Raw genomic sequence first — 13,336 nt, 5'->3', positions numbered from 1 at the left:
CTGTATTGCTGTATTTTGCCACTGTAAAACTGTAGGCTGAAATAGCTGAAGAGATGGTGAAAATGGGCCTAGTTTGTATTAAAATGGTGCATTTAGCTATGTAGGCTCATTGAACTCTTATTTTTCTGTTTCAATGCTCATTTGAATGAATGGGGATCTATTGCTCCTGGTCTTTGCTCATGCACAGCCTGGTTTGTGGCAGGGAAGATGTTTTTTTGAATCTTACTAACTCTGCCCGAGAGCTGCTCTTTCGTTCTGTCAAGATAAAGGTGGTGTCCATGGCTACCTCTTGCATGTGATGTTCAAGGATGCTGAAAATTGTCATTTAAGAGCTATGGATTTTCTCTTAATACTTTATAGAACTTTAAAGGGTTAAAAAAAGGAAAAAAAAAAAAAAACACCTGAATTGGGTGTTTGTAGTGTTTTTCCCAGACTGTTTTGCTGAAAGCAACTACTGTTGGTTTCACAGCAAATTGTTCCTGTTGTACTGAAAACGCAGCAATTTGGCTGCAGACTCCCTGAATGCTGAGATCATTGTGTTACTGGAGTGAAGATCTTACACCACCAAATCCACCTACAACCTCTTTTGGGGGAGGTATTCCACTGTAAGCATCCCCTGTGCCTTCCCTGCGTTTGTTTCTTGGCTATGGTACGCTTCTGATTTTAGCACAAGCAGTTTTTATCTGATCTGCGCTGGCTTTGATAATCTCATTCTCTTTCAGACCCCGTTGACTTTGAGGTGCAGGCCTGCGAAGGCACGTGCCCTTTCTCCGCGTTGCTTCATCAAGAAGCTTTTCCATGGCAGAAGCACCTTCCTGAGAGCAGTCAGGCCAGTACCTGCCTTGGTAAAACCTGTTGGCGTAGTTTTGACAGCGAGGCCTCCTTCCAAACTGACATCAGGTTAACTAAGACGTTTATTGTAAACATTTTCAGTTGGCATCCTGCTAAAGGCTGGTTACAATAGGTGTGAGATCACATGCCTGCTTATAATACTACTAGAGAGAGGTTACAGTAATAACCAAATTGCACATCACAGTTGCTGGTATGTTATAGAGAAACCGAAGGGTTGACGTACCACATTTTAGGTAGAAAGCATATTCCAGCAGGTAAGAAGCAATAACACAGTGGCTGGGGCCGGGGAGGGGGATCAGGCTCTGGAAAGATTTACTGGTGCAATTGTGTAACATGGCTCCTGGTAAAAGGGCACATCTGCTGGAAGCCCCTGGGGCTCAGCAGTTTGTGTGCTGGTAGCGCACAGCTAACGAAGGGTTTAAGAATGGAAGCAGCAAGATCAGAGATGGATGTACGCACTGGTGCCGAAGAAGTGCCTCCATCCGTCTGAGCTGTGGTGGGCAGTTTGGCATGGCGTTTAGGCAGTCTGGGTCCAGGAACTAGCTTGGAAATGGGAGAAGGCTCTAGGTGCAGCCGTCCAGGCGAGACGTGGGTTGTGGCAGCGGCAGAGTTGATTTTTGGCTTCACATGTCTGTCTCTAGTCAGGAGAGAGAATTTGCAACCTGCTCGATGAAGCTGGCCAAGTTGATGTCTCGCTCCGATAAGCCTCCGCACTCGTGGGTACTCAAGGTGATGTGAACCTAAACCAGACAGACAGACTGACCAAGTGCTGCTGGCAGAAAGAGCAGGAATGGTTCCCCCCAGTGCTGCAGACAGTTCGCATCTGATGAGGCAGGTAGTGCTATTACTTTCTCCAGACTTGTTAGCAAAGTTTCCCGGAGTGGGAGAGGTAGTCTGGCCCTTTGCCTGGTTTTCCCCTTCCTACAGCTTGTCCTGGCCACATGCTGTCACTGCTACCCCACCTTGGTCACAGCAGCTGGCTGTGCTCGCTTTTCAGCTCACTCTTTCTCCAGAGGCTTTTCCCCTTGCTGCTACTTCTGATGCTGATTTAAAAAAGCAACCCTGGTGCTAGCCTACAGGCAGCTACTACTCAGCTGGACAGGTTAAAAAAAAAAAGGGGGGGGAGGAAAGGATCTGTAAGTGATAGCTGTAGGCTGGCTGTGATATGCCAAGGGAATAGCATCTGAAGGAAGAGGTCCTTCTGATCTGAACAGGACTTACTGCTGCTGTTTTATGCCTCAAAAAAGGGATCTGCTCCCTGAAGAGCTCCATTTGCCCCCACCATCCCTGTTTCTTACCTTATTGTACACATTGAACCATTCCGGGTGGTGATCCAGTTTTTCTGCCTGTAGAGCCACTCTGGTCATGAAGCCAAAGGCCTGCCCCGCGGAGTAAGAAGAAAAGTTAGCTCTGAACCACTTACCCTGCAATATATTGTTTTTCACCCCATTACTATTAATTTTACACTGCGTGTTTCTAGGTAACCCAACCAAATGCAAGGCCTGGGATGTTCTGTACCTTTGTTGAGGTTTTCTATGGGTTTTCCTCTTTTTTTGGGGAGCTTTTCCCAGTCAAACTGTGTGCTGGGTTGGGCGCTTTGTCTTGGGCAGGTTATCTTGCTCAGCCATTACATTTCAGGAGAAACACGGAGAGGTTTCTTTGGCTGAGCCTTGCAGATGGGACTCCCTGCTCTGCGAACCAGGTCTCCCGCTTTGTAAAACTCCGTACCACCGATGCTCATACCCGATTGAAGTCCTTGAAGTGGAACTCTTTGAAGATGGCGTCTCTGCCTTCCACCTCGTTCCACCCCACGGCTCTCAGGTTTGGCAGCAGCTGCTCCCTCTCCTCCGTGCTCAGCCTGTGGGCTTTTCCTGCCTGACACCGCAGAAAGGGAAGGGAAGAGGAGCAGATCAGCGTGGCAGAGGTAGGATGAAGCAGATGTTCAAAGCAGCGAGGCATCCCATGGGTCGTGGAGCTATGGGCCCATGGAGGCAGCTGCGGACTGGGTGGGAGGGTTAGAGCGTGTGTGTGGACCTGAACTGGGGGGTGCTGATGATAGGGGATATCAGTGCTGTCCTCTGCTCCCTGCTCTGGGTACATACTGCATGTACCTCGGTCAAGTAAAGTCCAGCTTGTCACTTTTGTCCCCTGACCTGCAACACTACCGCTTTACCAGTGTGTATACGTATTCATTATAACCTTGAGGTACTCAGAAATGATGGCTGTGTGAGGTTAAGCTCCCAAATACATATAATTTTCTGGAAAAAAAAAAACCCTCTGAAACTCTGTGATGGTTTCTAGAACTGAGAATTGCTTGCTTTTGAGGTTGGCAAAGTACCTTCCCAAAGCGGGAGGGCTTTTATTTGCAGGTCATCTGTGCTGGAAGCTTGCTTTAGAGGAGAAAGAAGTGGTGTCAATCAGAGAGATGAGTCACACTAAATAGGAGTTCAGCTCCTTTTCTTTATCAATCTCCCTTATGTTATGATGGAGTTTAAGAGGCTGTTTCTGTCTGTGAGTAACAAAGGGCAGAGGGAGGGATTGTGATTTAGCATTGTCTTCTGCTCTTGGGCAGAGCTGCTGTTATTTGTTTTTTTTAAGGGAGGGGAAAAAAAAAAGAAAGGCGCAGTTCTTGGCTTTGGGGAGTGAATATAGGCAAAGATGAGACTAAAATGGAGTTCTTGGGGATGGGGGCTACCTAAGCCAGTGTATCATGTGGCTCAGTGGGGAAGGCAGGATTGAGTGCAGAGAGGTATTGCTCTATCTGAAAGGTTATGTTCTGGCAATTAAAATTCTTTCCTAGGGGATGATCTGATCTTTTGAGTTGGTGAGGATTGTTGTTTCCCAAGGACAAAGACCAAAATCTCTTTGCAATTTGTTTTCCTTTATGTGCTGTAGAGCAAAGCGTGGCAAGTTAGATATGAGTCCCAACAAATACGGCCCACTGTTTCTTGTGGGTGTTTGGTCGGCAGCCTCTTGAGATGCTTCGCTTGGGCATGGATGCTCAGAAGCAGCATCTTCAACAGCTGAGCAACTAAGGCAAATCCTCCTTTCCTATAGTTTACCTACTCACAGGCTGTACAAAACCAGAGGCAGCCATGGAGCTGATGTTTTTGTGGGTTGTTCTTTGGTTTTGCATGTTTTGAGGAAGATTGGAAAGATTATGCCCTGTTCCCATTTTACTGGGTCTGCTAAGCCATCGGGCTGTGTGGGTGCCTACCTGTCTGCGTAGCCGTGACCATTATGCTTAGAGAAAGCTGTCAGCTGCAGAGCACTTCATGAAATGGAGAGTGCCAAGGTGCGCGCTGAACCTTAGCTCGGGGGGTGGCTGAGGGTAGGATGGTTCCTGTCCCCCTGGCATCGCAGCTGCCCGCTCTCCCTCTTGCACGATGTTTGGGGAAGAGCCTTCCTCGCCCGTGCTAGCTCCGGCCTCGCTGCTAGCGTGCAAACCACCCGAGCTGCCCTTCAGTTTGTGCGGTGTTTTGGATGGCCCCTGCCAGCCCTGGCTCTGCCACCCCCTCGCTAATGTCAACCCCGTCCCTTCTTGAGCTCTGGGTTTGGAGGGAAGGTAGTGAGTAAACACAGCTCAGCGCAATAAACCCTCAGCCGTTGCCCTTCCGTGCTGATGGCGTGATAAGCTGGGCGCGGGTAGCTTAGCAACTGGATAAAGTGGGGACGGAGGCTGGCTCTGCACGGGGCCGCTGGCAGGGGGGCACCCGTGGGGGCTGCCCTGGGGGACTCTGATGGGAACAGGGTAGGGGCTGCGCCAGGTTTCAGCACCAGGGGCTGAAACCTGCTGCTCGTGTGTCGGTGCTAAAGAGAGGAAAGGCTGTATAAAGCCAGAGCTGTTGCTTGCCTGGAGCAGAGGGGTATGGCTGCAGCGGGCTGGGTTCCAAGCCAGCCTCCCCTGGGCAGAGCAAGAAACTAGGCTGCTTGGGAGGGAGGCGGCTTAATTGTTCTCTGAACCCTTTTCTGTGTCGTGACTATGTGGGAGGACAGGCCCCCGGGCTTTTTCCAGGCCCATCTCCTCTCTGAGAGCGCGGCACCAGTGGGAGGCATGGTCAGGCTGAGGTTTGGCCAACAGACCACACGAAAGCCAGCTCCTCCGGCCGTGTCTTGTGATGGCGAGCCCTCTGCCCGGAGCACCCTCTGTGCCCTCCACCCCGCTCCCTTCCTCTTCCCTGCTTCTCCACCCCAGCACATTGGCTAGCCTGCTGTTTTTCTCGGTATGGCATGTTAATGCTTTCATGTGCACTTACTCCTTTAAAACACACTCTTCTCATTAGGGGAAACTTAATTATTTTGTTTTCTTTTTGCTGGCTCTCAACTGGCAAGGTATTGGGATTTTTTTTTTTTTGCCAGCAGGAAACCAAGTACATTGTGCAACTGAGGGAAAGGAACCAGCATGGGAAATTGGGAGAGCTTTGGGCTTTCTGGAGATGAAACAACCCTCTCTACTCAAACTAACATCTTGCCTTTTAAGGGTGACTTGTCACCTAGGAGAAGGTAAAGGGGACAGCCCTGGCGTGAGCAGGACCTGCAGGCAGGGCTGCAACGAGGTATGCCACAAGGCCCAGGGTCTTTTGCTCCTGTCCCCTCCGCTGCTGTGAAAAAGCTGATTTCCAGCCAGCCAGGGTGGGTTGCACGGGCCGTGCAGACGGAGCACGCGTGGGGGTCATACTTGCCATGCAGAATTTGAGCGGGGGGTCACTCTGGCAGCGCAGCCTTGCTGACAGACCCTTTCCCTCCCCCTCGCAGAGCCTGGAGAGCACTGGCTTTGGTAATTCAGCAGCAGCCGGCGGAGCTCCCTGCATTACTTATTAACCACAGTGCAGAGCTCTCTTCCTTTCTCCCCTTCTTCCTGCCTCTTCTCAGAGGCCGGAGCTGCCGCTGAAACCTTCCCGCCCTGTCCTTTGCCGCCGCCTGCAAAGCAACAGCCGGATTTCCCAGCAGCGACTTACCATCGCCCGTGGGTCTCCGTGGCCTCCGTCCCCGGTCCAGGCTGGGTGGTGCAGGCAGTACCGTAGCCCGGTGGAACCGTGGCTTGTCCGGGGCGGCGGGAGGCGTGGCGAGGGGGCCGGGTCCACCCACGGCAAACTGCTGCCCGTGCCTTTCCCAACGCTGCCCGGCAGCGGTCACCCGCCTGCGGGGCCCTACGGGGCCGTGGGGCTTGGGGGGATGCTAAAACAGGGTCTCTTCGAACCCCTGCACGCCAAAGCGGTGATGCGTCCACCCCTGAACCACCCACCCCTCTCCTGTACGGTCACTTTTTGTTTTTAACCTGTTGCACAAGGAAAAGGCAGAACGGGATGGAGAAGGGACAGTTAAAGCCGGTACTGCTGGATGCTGCTGGCAACACGTGATGAATGTGGCAGTCGTCCTGGCTGAGCATATACGTGTGCCTCCCAGCCTTTTGAGCTCTGTGCAGTGACAATCACGAGCTGAAGGCTGCATTGTCTGGGGACAGCCTGGGTTGTATCACAGCACGTGGACCAAGAGCCAGGGTAATGGGGGGAGTGTGTGCAGCACAACACTTCTGAGCATTTTTAAGGTGTTTTCTCCTGTTGCCGAGGGAACCGTGTCTGCACGGATGCTGCATGTTGCTCCCCGGCGTGTTTTCACTCTCTAGGCCTTCCGGATTTGTGCCCGTGTCCTGTAGCTCATCGTCTGCTAAATCCACTCATGTGATGGGCAATTTTCCAGTGCTGACAACAATTTTGTACCATGCTGATGTATGTAGTAGACAGAAATTCAGCACCCTGCTATACCCTCATGGCTTTCTTTACCCTTGAAGCAACTGATTCTGGAAATTTTTTAATATAGTGTGACATACATCCCTTGTGTATACTCTTGTGCACATTTTGTTTTCTACTGTTAGGGTTCGTGGATGCCACAGAGATGATTTGTTTCTCCAGCAGGCAAGTTAGAGGGAAGCAAATTCTTCCTTTCCTTTTTTACTCTGTGTAGATTTGCTTGCCATGGTAATGAAAAGGAAAAATGAGCATCTTTTGTGTCCTGGGAGACCCCGAGTGCCTGTCTGGGGAGAAAAAGGCTTGGAGAGCAATGCAGCACCTGAGAAGAAAAATAATTGTGTGCAGATATGAAGCTGGAAGCTTTGATATGGATGAGAAGAGGCGGTGCGCTGTCCGGTTTCCAGCCATGAAATCAGGAGGTGGGATTGTTTGTAAGGTTGGGAAAGGCCAGCAGAATGTTTTCTTGGCATAAGTTTGAATTGCAGGACTGGCAGTTTCATCAGCACAGCCCAGCAGAAGTGCCCCTGTAAATAATGGCATAAGCAGGAGGTAAAGGAAGCAATATTGTTGTGAAGTTGCAGGTGGAGATACAGGTGCTAAAGATAACAGCTATGTTCAGGGGATCTCCACTGCAGTTTTCTCAAGAAAATGCAGTGGCAGTTTTGATGGTGACCTGTCAGGGCCTCGAATGCACCTTGGCTAGGTGACAGAGTGCTTCTGTTGGCCTCCCTATTGATTTGGAGATGGGGGAGGAAACATACCCTATCTCTCACGGTACCCCGCTTTCCCTCTGTTGGATTTTGTTCTAGCACAGCTGGGAGCCGATCCTATTTACCTTGCCAATATGTGTGCTGCCTGTACAGAGCAACTGACAGACACCTCAGCTCATTAGAGGTGAGAATTTCTGTGGTTGGAGAACATCGGGAGAAAAACGATTAATTATACTGTGTCTACTGATTACCCAGCTCCTTTGTAATGGCATTTTCTCTCCTAGGTTATAAATCAAGCCTTAACTGCCAACTTTACATGTGAGAGAGCTCTCGCAGAGGGATGTGCTTTTGCTGAAAAGTGTCAACAGGGCAGTTGTGATTTTCCTTGGGCTATGGTGTGAAATTGTGGCTGGGGGTATCCTTTGGCTGACTCCGACTCCTGAACCTCTAAGTGCATGGACCTCCCTCTCTGTACAGCTTTAATTTCTCTTTTTAAGGTGGGACCCTTTAGATTTGCTTTTAATGATTAATTGAGTGATGTTGGGCAAGGTGTTTGCTCAGAGCAGTTTGCAGCCCCGTGCAAGGGGTGTGCCTGTTTACTGGGAACAGATTTTTGCTCTTTTTTCCTCCCTTTTTGTCTAGTTTAGAGCTGTGCTTCTTTTGGCGAGGTCAATGGCAGCTAAAGCCACACACGTACGTTGCTGTTAGGTACCCACAGGGGCTTCTGCATGTTTGGAGGGAGCTCTCATATCATTCACCTACTATTATTTTTATTTTGTCAATAAGTTTTTAACAAAATATGTCTGACCCTGAAAGTTGCTTTGGTTGAGAGCTGTGCACTGCCATCTCAAGATTTGCTTTTTGAATTCCCCCCACTTTCTCGTTTCATGCTCCCTGAAACGTTTTGATGGTCCCTTTGAGGGAAGAGGGGACGCTAGCTTCCTCTATGAGAGTGCTGGCTGCAATGTGTGACTGCTTGCAATCGCGTAAGAGATGCGGAGAGCATGATCCTTGCTGCTTGCAGGGGAGGGAAGTTCCCTGCAGGAGCCTAGGACTCTCCAACACAGCAACAAGTATTGTTTGGGGTTTTTTTGGTGTTCTGCCCACCCCCCCGTGGTTTGATTTTTTTTTTTTTCTTTTCCTCTTTTTTTTTTCCTTCCCCATAGTCTGTGCTGGCTCCTCACTTAACAATATTAAAAATGTGCTCAATGTCATCTTCCTGCAGGTGTGCTTTTCCAGGTGTCCCTTGGGACCCGTGGGGTTAGCATTAGCATGGTTCAAGTCACGGTAAATTCACTCTGATTTTGCATCTTAGGCTCTCTCACGAGGCAAATGGGATTAACCAGCAAAGAAAAGGGTGGCTTCTGCCATCTTGTTTGCTGCAATGCAAGTTTGCATTGGACGGGCTGTTAGCGGGGCCGCAGGCTCAGCAGCGGGATGTTTGCTGATGACACTGGCAGAAGGAGTCTTTATCTCAAGCAAGGTGCAGTTACAGGGCTAGGCGTTTGTTTTATATTGTACTTTGGAAGAAGGGTGGGTGTCCTCCAGCACCGCATGGGAGAGGTTTGTCTGTCACGTCCAGGAGGGAGGGACCCAGTGGGGGTTACTAAATACAAGACACACATCATGTGAAGATCTCCTGGGCTGAAAGTAGGTGAAGGCAGAAAAAGGGAGAAGCTTCATTTGTGCTTGCTCTGTTCTTGCACTTCCCAGGTCCGCTTCTGGCTGCAGCCAGAGGCAGGGTGTGAACTAGATCCTGTGTCAGGATGTCCCTGCTCTTTAGAGAAGGCCTTTAGAAAATCCTGAGTGAGCTGTTAGTTTGCTTCACCTTTAACTGATGTGCTTGGCTCTTTTTCAGGTCTGGCACCATCTGCTGTTCCTTCTTCCCACTGTTCAGGAGGGAGAAGGGCTTGCTATGCTTCACCTCTTTTCCCTGAATGGGGAGACCCAGGGCAGGAGGACTGTTAGTAACCCACGAGATGAGGGAACAGATTTTTTTGCCTGGTGGGTACTGAATTGTCCATGTACTTACGGCTTTAAGGTTGCTCCTGTGATGAGACTGAAACTCATGTGTTGTGGGCAGGGGGGGACAACTGCTTAGTTAGCAGGGAAACAATTAACCAGCTGCAGTGCCTCAGGAATTCACTGGGAATACATTTTCAGAATTTGCATCCATGCTAATGGCATTTGAGCAAGTAGCTTGGGACAGGGTCGCAATTCCGTGGTGAACCTCAGCCCCCAAAGGGTGTTTTAAGCCAGGGTGGGCCGAACTCTTTCATCATTGACTACTCCACTGGTATCTGAAGCATTGCTCTTGTGGCACAATAGATTTAATTAAAGAGTTTGTTTAGCACTGGAGGGGATTTATGGCAGTTGTGATAAGTTTAAGTTGACAAAGGGGCCCAATAAATAGAGATGAATCGTTAATTATTCCTGTGCGAGACTTCCTCTTGTAGCGTCGTTTTATCAAAGTCAGTGAGGGCCGGGAATTGGCCTCAGCACAGTGAACAAAATAAATCAGAGGCTGGTACAAATTGGGGCTTCTCTGGTCTGCTCACACGATGCTTTAGGTAAAGGACCTTGATGTCAGGCAGTGTGCAGGTATGTCTGGAGAAGGCTAGATTGAAAAAAAAAAAAAAAATGGCAATAAAAGTGGCATAACCACTTCTAATGTGTAGAAAACATGAATACCCAAGTGGGAGACAACTGTATGCAAGATGGTGGAATATCATAGCATCTGGGAGTGAAGAAATGTTGCATTGAAGGGATGTTTCCTGGAGGAGGAGGATGCAAACCTGAGTCCAAAGTACCTGAGTGCACATTGCCACGAATACCTTCTCCTGTGTCAAACTGGTGCTGGAAGAGACAACCCATTGCTAGCCGATGCACGGAGAAGCCTGGCATGAATTAGGATTTGAAAACTCAAGAGTTGGGCCAGAATAATCCTGCTTTGACTCTGTGTTTGTCCTTGAAACCAAGTGGCATGACAAAAACGAGGGCCACGGCCCTGGCAGCTCCTGTACTCCTGTGTCACAATTCTTGTCCTCCAGGTGCCCAGGAGTTTGCTCCATAGTCCGTGGTGGACGGCGGTGAGATCATGCAGTTTGCTACACTGCCAAGGTCGCTCTGTTCCCTGCAACAGGATGCGTTTGCCCTGGGGGAAGGTAATACATCAAAATTACCTTCTCCCCACCCCTTGCTTTGTCCAGTCTGGTGACGGATTAATCATGTAACCCAGCTTCCCTGGGCACAGCTGGAGCCTGGTGCAAGGGAAACTTCTTGTATTCAGCTTGTTTCCTGACTTTCAGCCCAAATTTGAGTTTCTTTGCTAAACAGGTTGGATTTTCTGGCAAATTTGCAGGGGTTGTGGAGGGGCGAGTATCTTGATGGATCTGGAAACGTTTCTCCCATCTTAAAGAGTGAGTTTTCCTCCCTGTTCATGTGGGGAGAGTTGGGTGCTGCATGTTAAAGCGGCTGCTGTACAGCCACGTCTTGTCACTAGGGGTCAGGAAAATGCTGAGAAACCGCAGCCCCTGGCAGGAGGGCACAGGGTTGGGGCTCTCGGAAACCCATCTGATCCCAAAACCCCCAGGAGTGATTGCTGACATTATCAGCTCTGCTAAAGAGTGGCTGCGCTCAGCAAAGCGGCTCTTCAGCTGGACCTTCATGACCAAATTGTTTCTCGTGAGAAGCACCTCCAGATCCTTTTGGTGCACCAAAGCATCAGTGCCGTTCCTGGGGCATGCTCGCCCATAGATACGTAAGCATCGAGGATGTCTCCCCAGCCAGACTGCTAGAGGTCTTTGGTTACCAATACTGTTTTCAAGTCGTGGAAGTCCTTGGGTTTTATTTCCACCTTCCTGATTGCAGGTCTTGCAGTAAGCTGCCCTGAGGTAGGGACAGGAGGGGGGCTCTGGGTGTGGATGGAAAGGCAAGGTCTGTCTGCACAGACCTTTTATTGGGCAGGATTAGGGAAGGTAGACAAGCTTTCAGGCATCCAAGCCCTTCTTCCAATCGGAACTAAAACTGTAGGCTTCAAACCCAGATGAGTTGAAAACAGTTGCTCAGAGATTAGTGAGATATTTAACATGTGTGGTTGCTTTAGAAGGAAAGAGTGGCTGGAATGTACAGGAGGTGATGATAGGTGAGTGGAGGAAAAGAATGTGCTACGGCAGTGATTTCCTTGGAGACAGACAGGTAGCTTATGGGCCATGGCACATGTGAGGCTGGTAAAAGGCACAGGGGCCAATGCCAGGAGCTTTGCTGTGCAGTAGAGTTGTGAATTTTATTTCCTAGAGCTACCTTTGGGAGCTGTTTCATAGTATTTTTTTTTTCTCAGATCAGGGCTGAGAGAGCAGAGGGACTGATTTTTTTTTTTTTGTGATAAGTGGTCCCCGCTGGCTGCTGGGTGTGCTTGTCGCTCGCGGATTGTCTGTGGGAGTCTGTTCGGGCACTCAGCGGGTGCTCAGCTTCATCTCCAGCCTTCCCAGAAGGGCGGTAGGGGAGCTGGGTGAAGTGTATCACGTTGCTGGAAGCACAGGGGTAATATTCAGGCACGGAGCGTGGCGCAGGGGGAGCTGCTGGAGCTACATTGGCAAGTTTTGCATTTTTTTGTGCAGAATCTGATAGCGGAAACTCGTGTGTGAAATTCATGTCAGGTGCAGTGCTGATATTTTTTTCCTTGTTAGCATTAAACATACTCTTTTGATGAGGTTACTCTCATATTTGTATTACCACCTCTATTTCTCCTCGGCCTAATGAGTTTGTACTGCTTCTTAAAAACTGAATTCGTCTGCTTTTCTTGTTCTTGCTATTAGTGGGAACGACCACTGGACCATGCTGTCTGCACTGTTTGTTCGAAGCAGGATAAAAATTAATGGGAAAATTGTGTACGCAGCAATCTTAAACCAAAATGCCACTGTGCCTCACCCGTTGGGGGTAGCAAATTAAATAACGTAGCAGCTTGCTTCAAAGTCTGAGGATAAAGAGGTCCTGTGGCAGGCATGGCAAGGAGAGGAGAGATGAAATACTGCAAACTGTCATTGATTCAGAGCCTGGGCTGGAAGTTTGCTGATGTGCTACAGCAAAATGGAGCTGTGTTTAATTCCAGCCGCCTCTGCTCCCTCCTGTGACAGCTGTGTCTTGGAGGGACTTTGTGCTCAAAAGGAGGGACCTGTTACTTGTAATGGTTTGCCTCAGCTCTTGGACCTCTGCTTACATCCCTCTGAGGTGCTGTTGAAGGCTGAGTAGTACGCTGAACTCATCTTGGAAATTGCTACTTGGTGTAGGCTGGGTTTATGACCTTGCAAAGGCAAAGTCTTGAAGCTGGTGGGGAGGAAGGAGAAAAGGAGGTGGTTTTCTGACCTGAAGTGGAAAATTGCTGGTGCTGTGAACTCCTGGAGGATGTTGCTTGGTGGCACCAGCTGCCCTGTGTTGTTATCTCAGAGCTAATGTCCTGTGGCAAGACAGCTTTCACCGGGTGCTGTGGCTGTTTGCTTGAGGCACCATGAAGAGTCAAGATGCTGGTGACAGCGTTGTAGTGCTGGGAAGGAGGACTTTGCTGGGAAAGAGACCTGACTGTTTTTCTGGAAGGAGTATGTCCTGTAGGACTGCTCTGAACCATGAGCCCTCCAGAAGGTCCTTGTGAGAGCTTGGTCCTCACGCTGGTCACACAAAGGGAAGATGAGGAGCAGGAGTGTGCCCCATGATGGGGAGACAATGTTTGTTCATGGGACGGGAGGGTTTCCAATGCTGAGGGTATATTGGGGAATCCGCCTCTGACATATCATCAGGCTCAGCAGAGCTCATGTACTGGTGCTTTCCCCTCCTCAGCCAATGTGGTGGCTATGGCTTTGGACAAACTGCCTGCAAATTAAATGAAGAAGGAACAGTTGGTTGAAGTGGAGCTGGGACAGGAACAGACCCCGTGGCCAAGGGCAGAAGAAGAGGGAGAACAAAACAGGAATTTTTCTTCCCGAACTCCTATTCCTGGATCAAAGAGGTTGTGTTAGTAAGAAGGACCAA

The 13,336-nt window shown here is 49.6% G+C and overlaps 1 protein-coding gene across 2 annotated transcripts; it reads right to left on the bottom strand.

Moving 5' to 3' along the window:
• Nucleotides 1-902: 902 nt before the first annotated feature.
• Nucleotides 903-5,857, bottom strand: PCBD1 (pterin-4 alpha-carbinolamine dehydratase 1). Of its 2 annotated transcripts, none has more exons than XM_050899190.1 (4): nucleotides 5,811-5,857; nucleotides 2,596-2,727; nucleotides 2,151-2,231; nucleotides 903-1,592 (listed from the first exon to the last, which is right to left on the bottom strand). In XM_050899190.1, the coding sequence occupies exons 1-4, from the start codon at nucleotides 5,811-5,813 to the stop codon at nucleotides 1,494-1,496; spliced, it is 315 nt and encodes a 104-aa protein (XP_050755147.1). In that variant the 5' UTR covers nucleotides 5,814-5,857; the 3' UTR covers nucleotides 903-1,493. The 2 variants fall into 2 exon arrangements, with proteins under 2 accessions (XP_050755147.1, XP_050755148.1); XM_050899191.1 differs by lacking the exon at nucleotides 5,811-5,857 and adding an exon at nucleotides 3,026-3,045 and having other exon boundaries at nucleotides 2,596-2,710.
• Between the last annotated feature and the right edge of the window lie 7,479 nt (nucleotides 5,858-13,336).

Source organism: Gymnogyps californianus, chromosome 6 (genome assembly GCF_018139145.2).
Source record: "Gymnogyps californianus isolate 813 chromosome 6, ASM1813914v2, whole genome shotgun sequence".
NCBI lineage: Eukaryota > Metazoa > Chordata > Aves > Accipitriformes > Cathartidae > Gymnogyps > Gymnogyps californianus.
The sequence above is the reverse complement of the archived record's forward strand: the minus strand, read 5'-3'. Positions and strand labels throughout refer to the sequence as shown.

What these genes read in the sequence shown, in the direction of transcription:
- PCBD1 (XM_050899190.1), bottom strand. An exon ending in ACTTCAAGGACTTCAATCGG is followed by an intron (nt 2,232 to 2,595) that starts GTATGAGCATCG and finishes TCCGCGGGGCAG; the next exon opens with GCCTTTGGCTTCATGACCAG. An exon ending in GGTTCAATGTGTACAATAAG is followed by an intron (nt 1,593 to 2,150) that starts GTAAGAAACAGG and finishes TGTCTGGTTTAG; the next exon opens with GTTCACATCACCTTGAGTAC.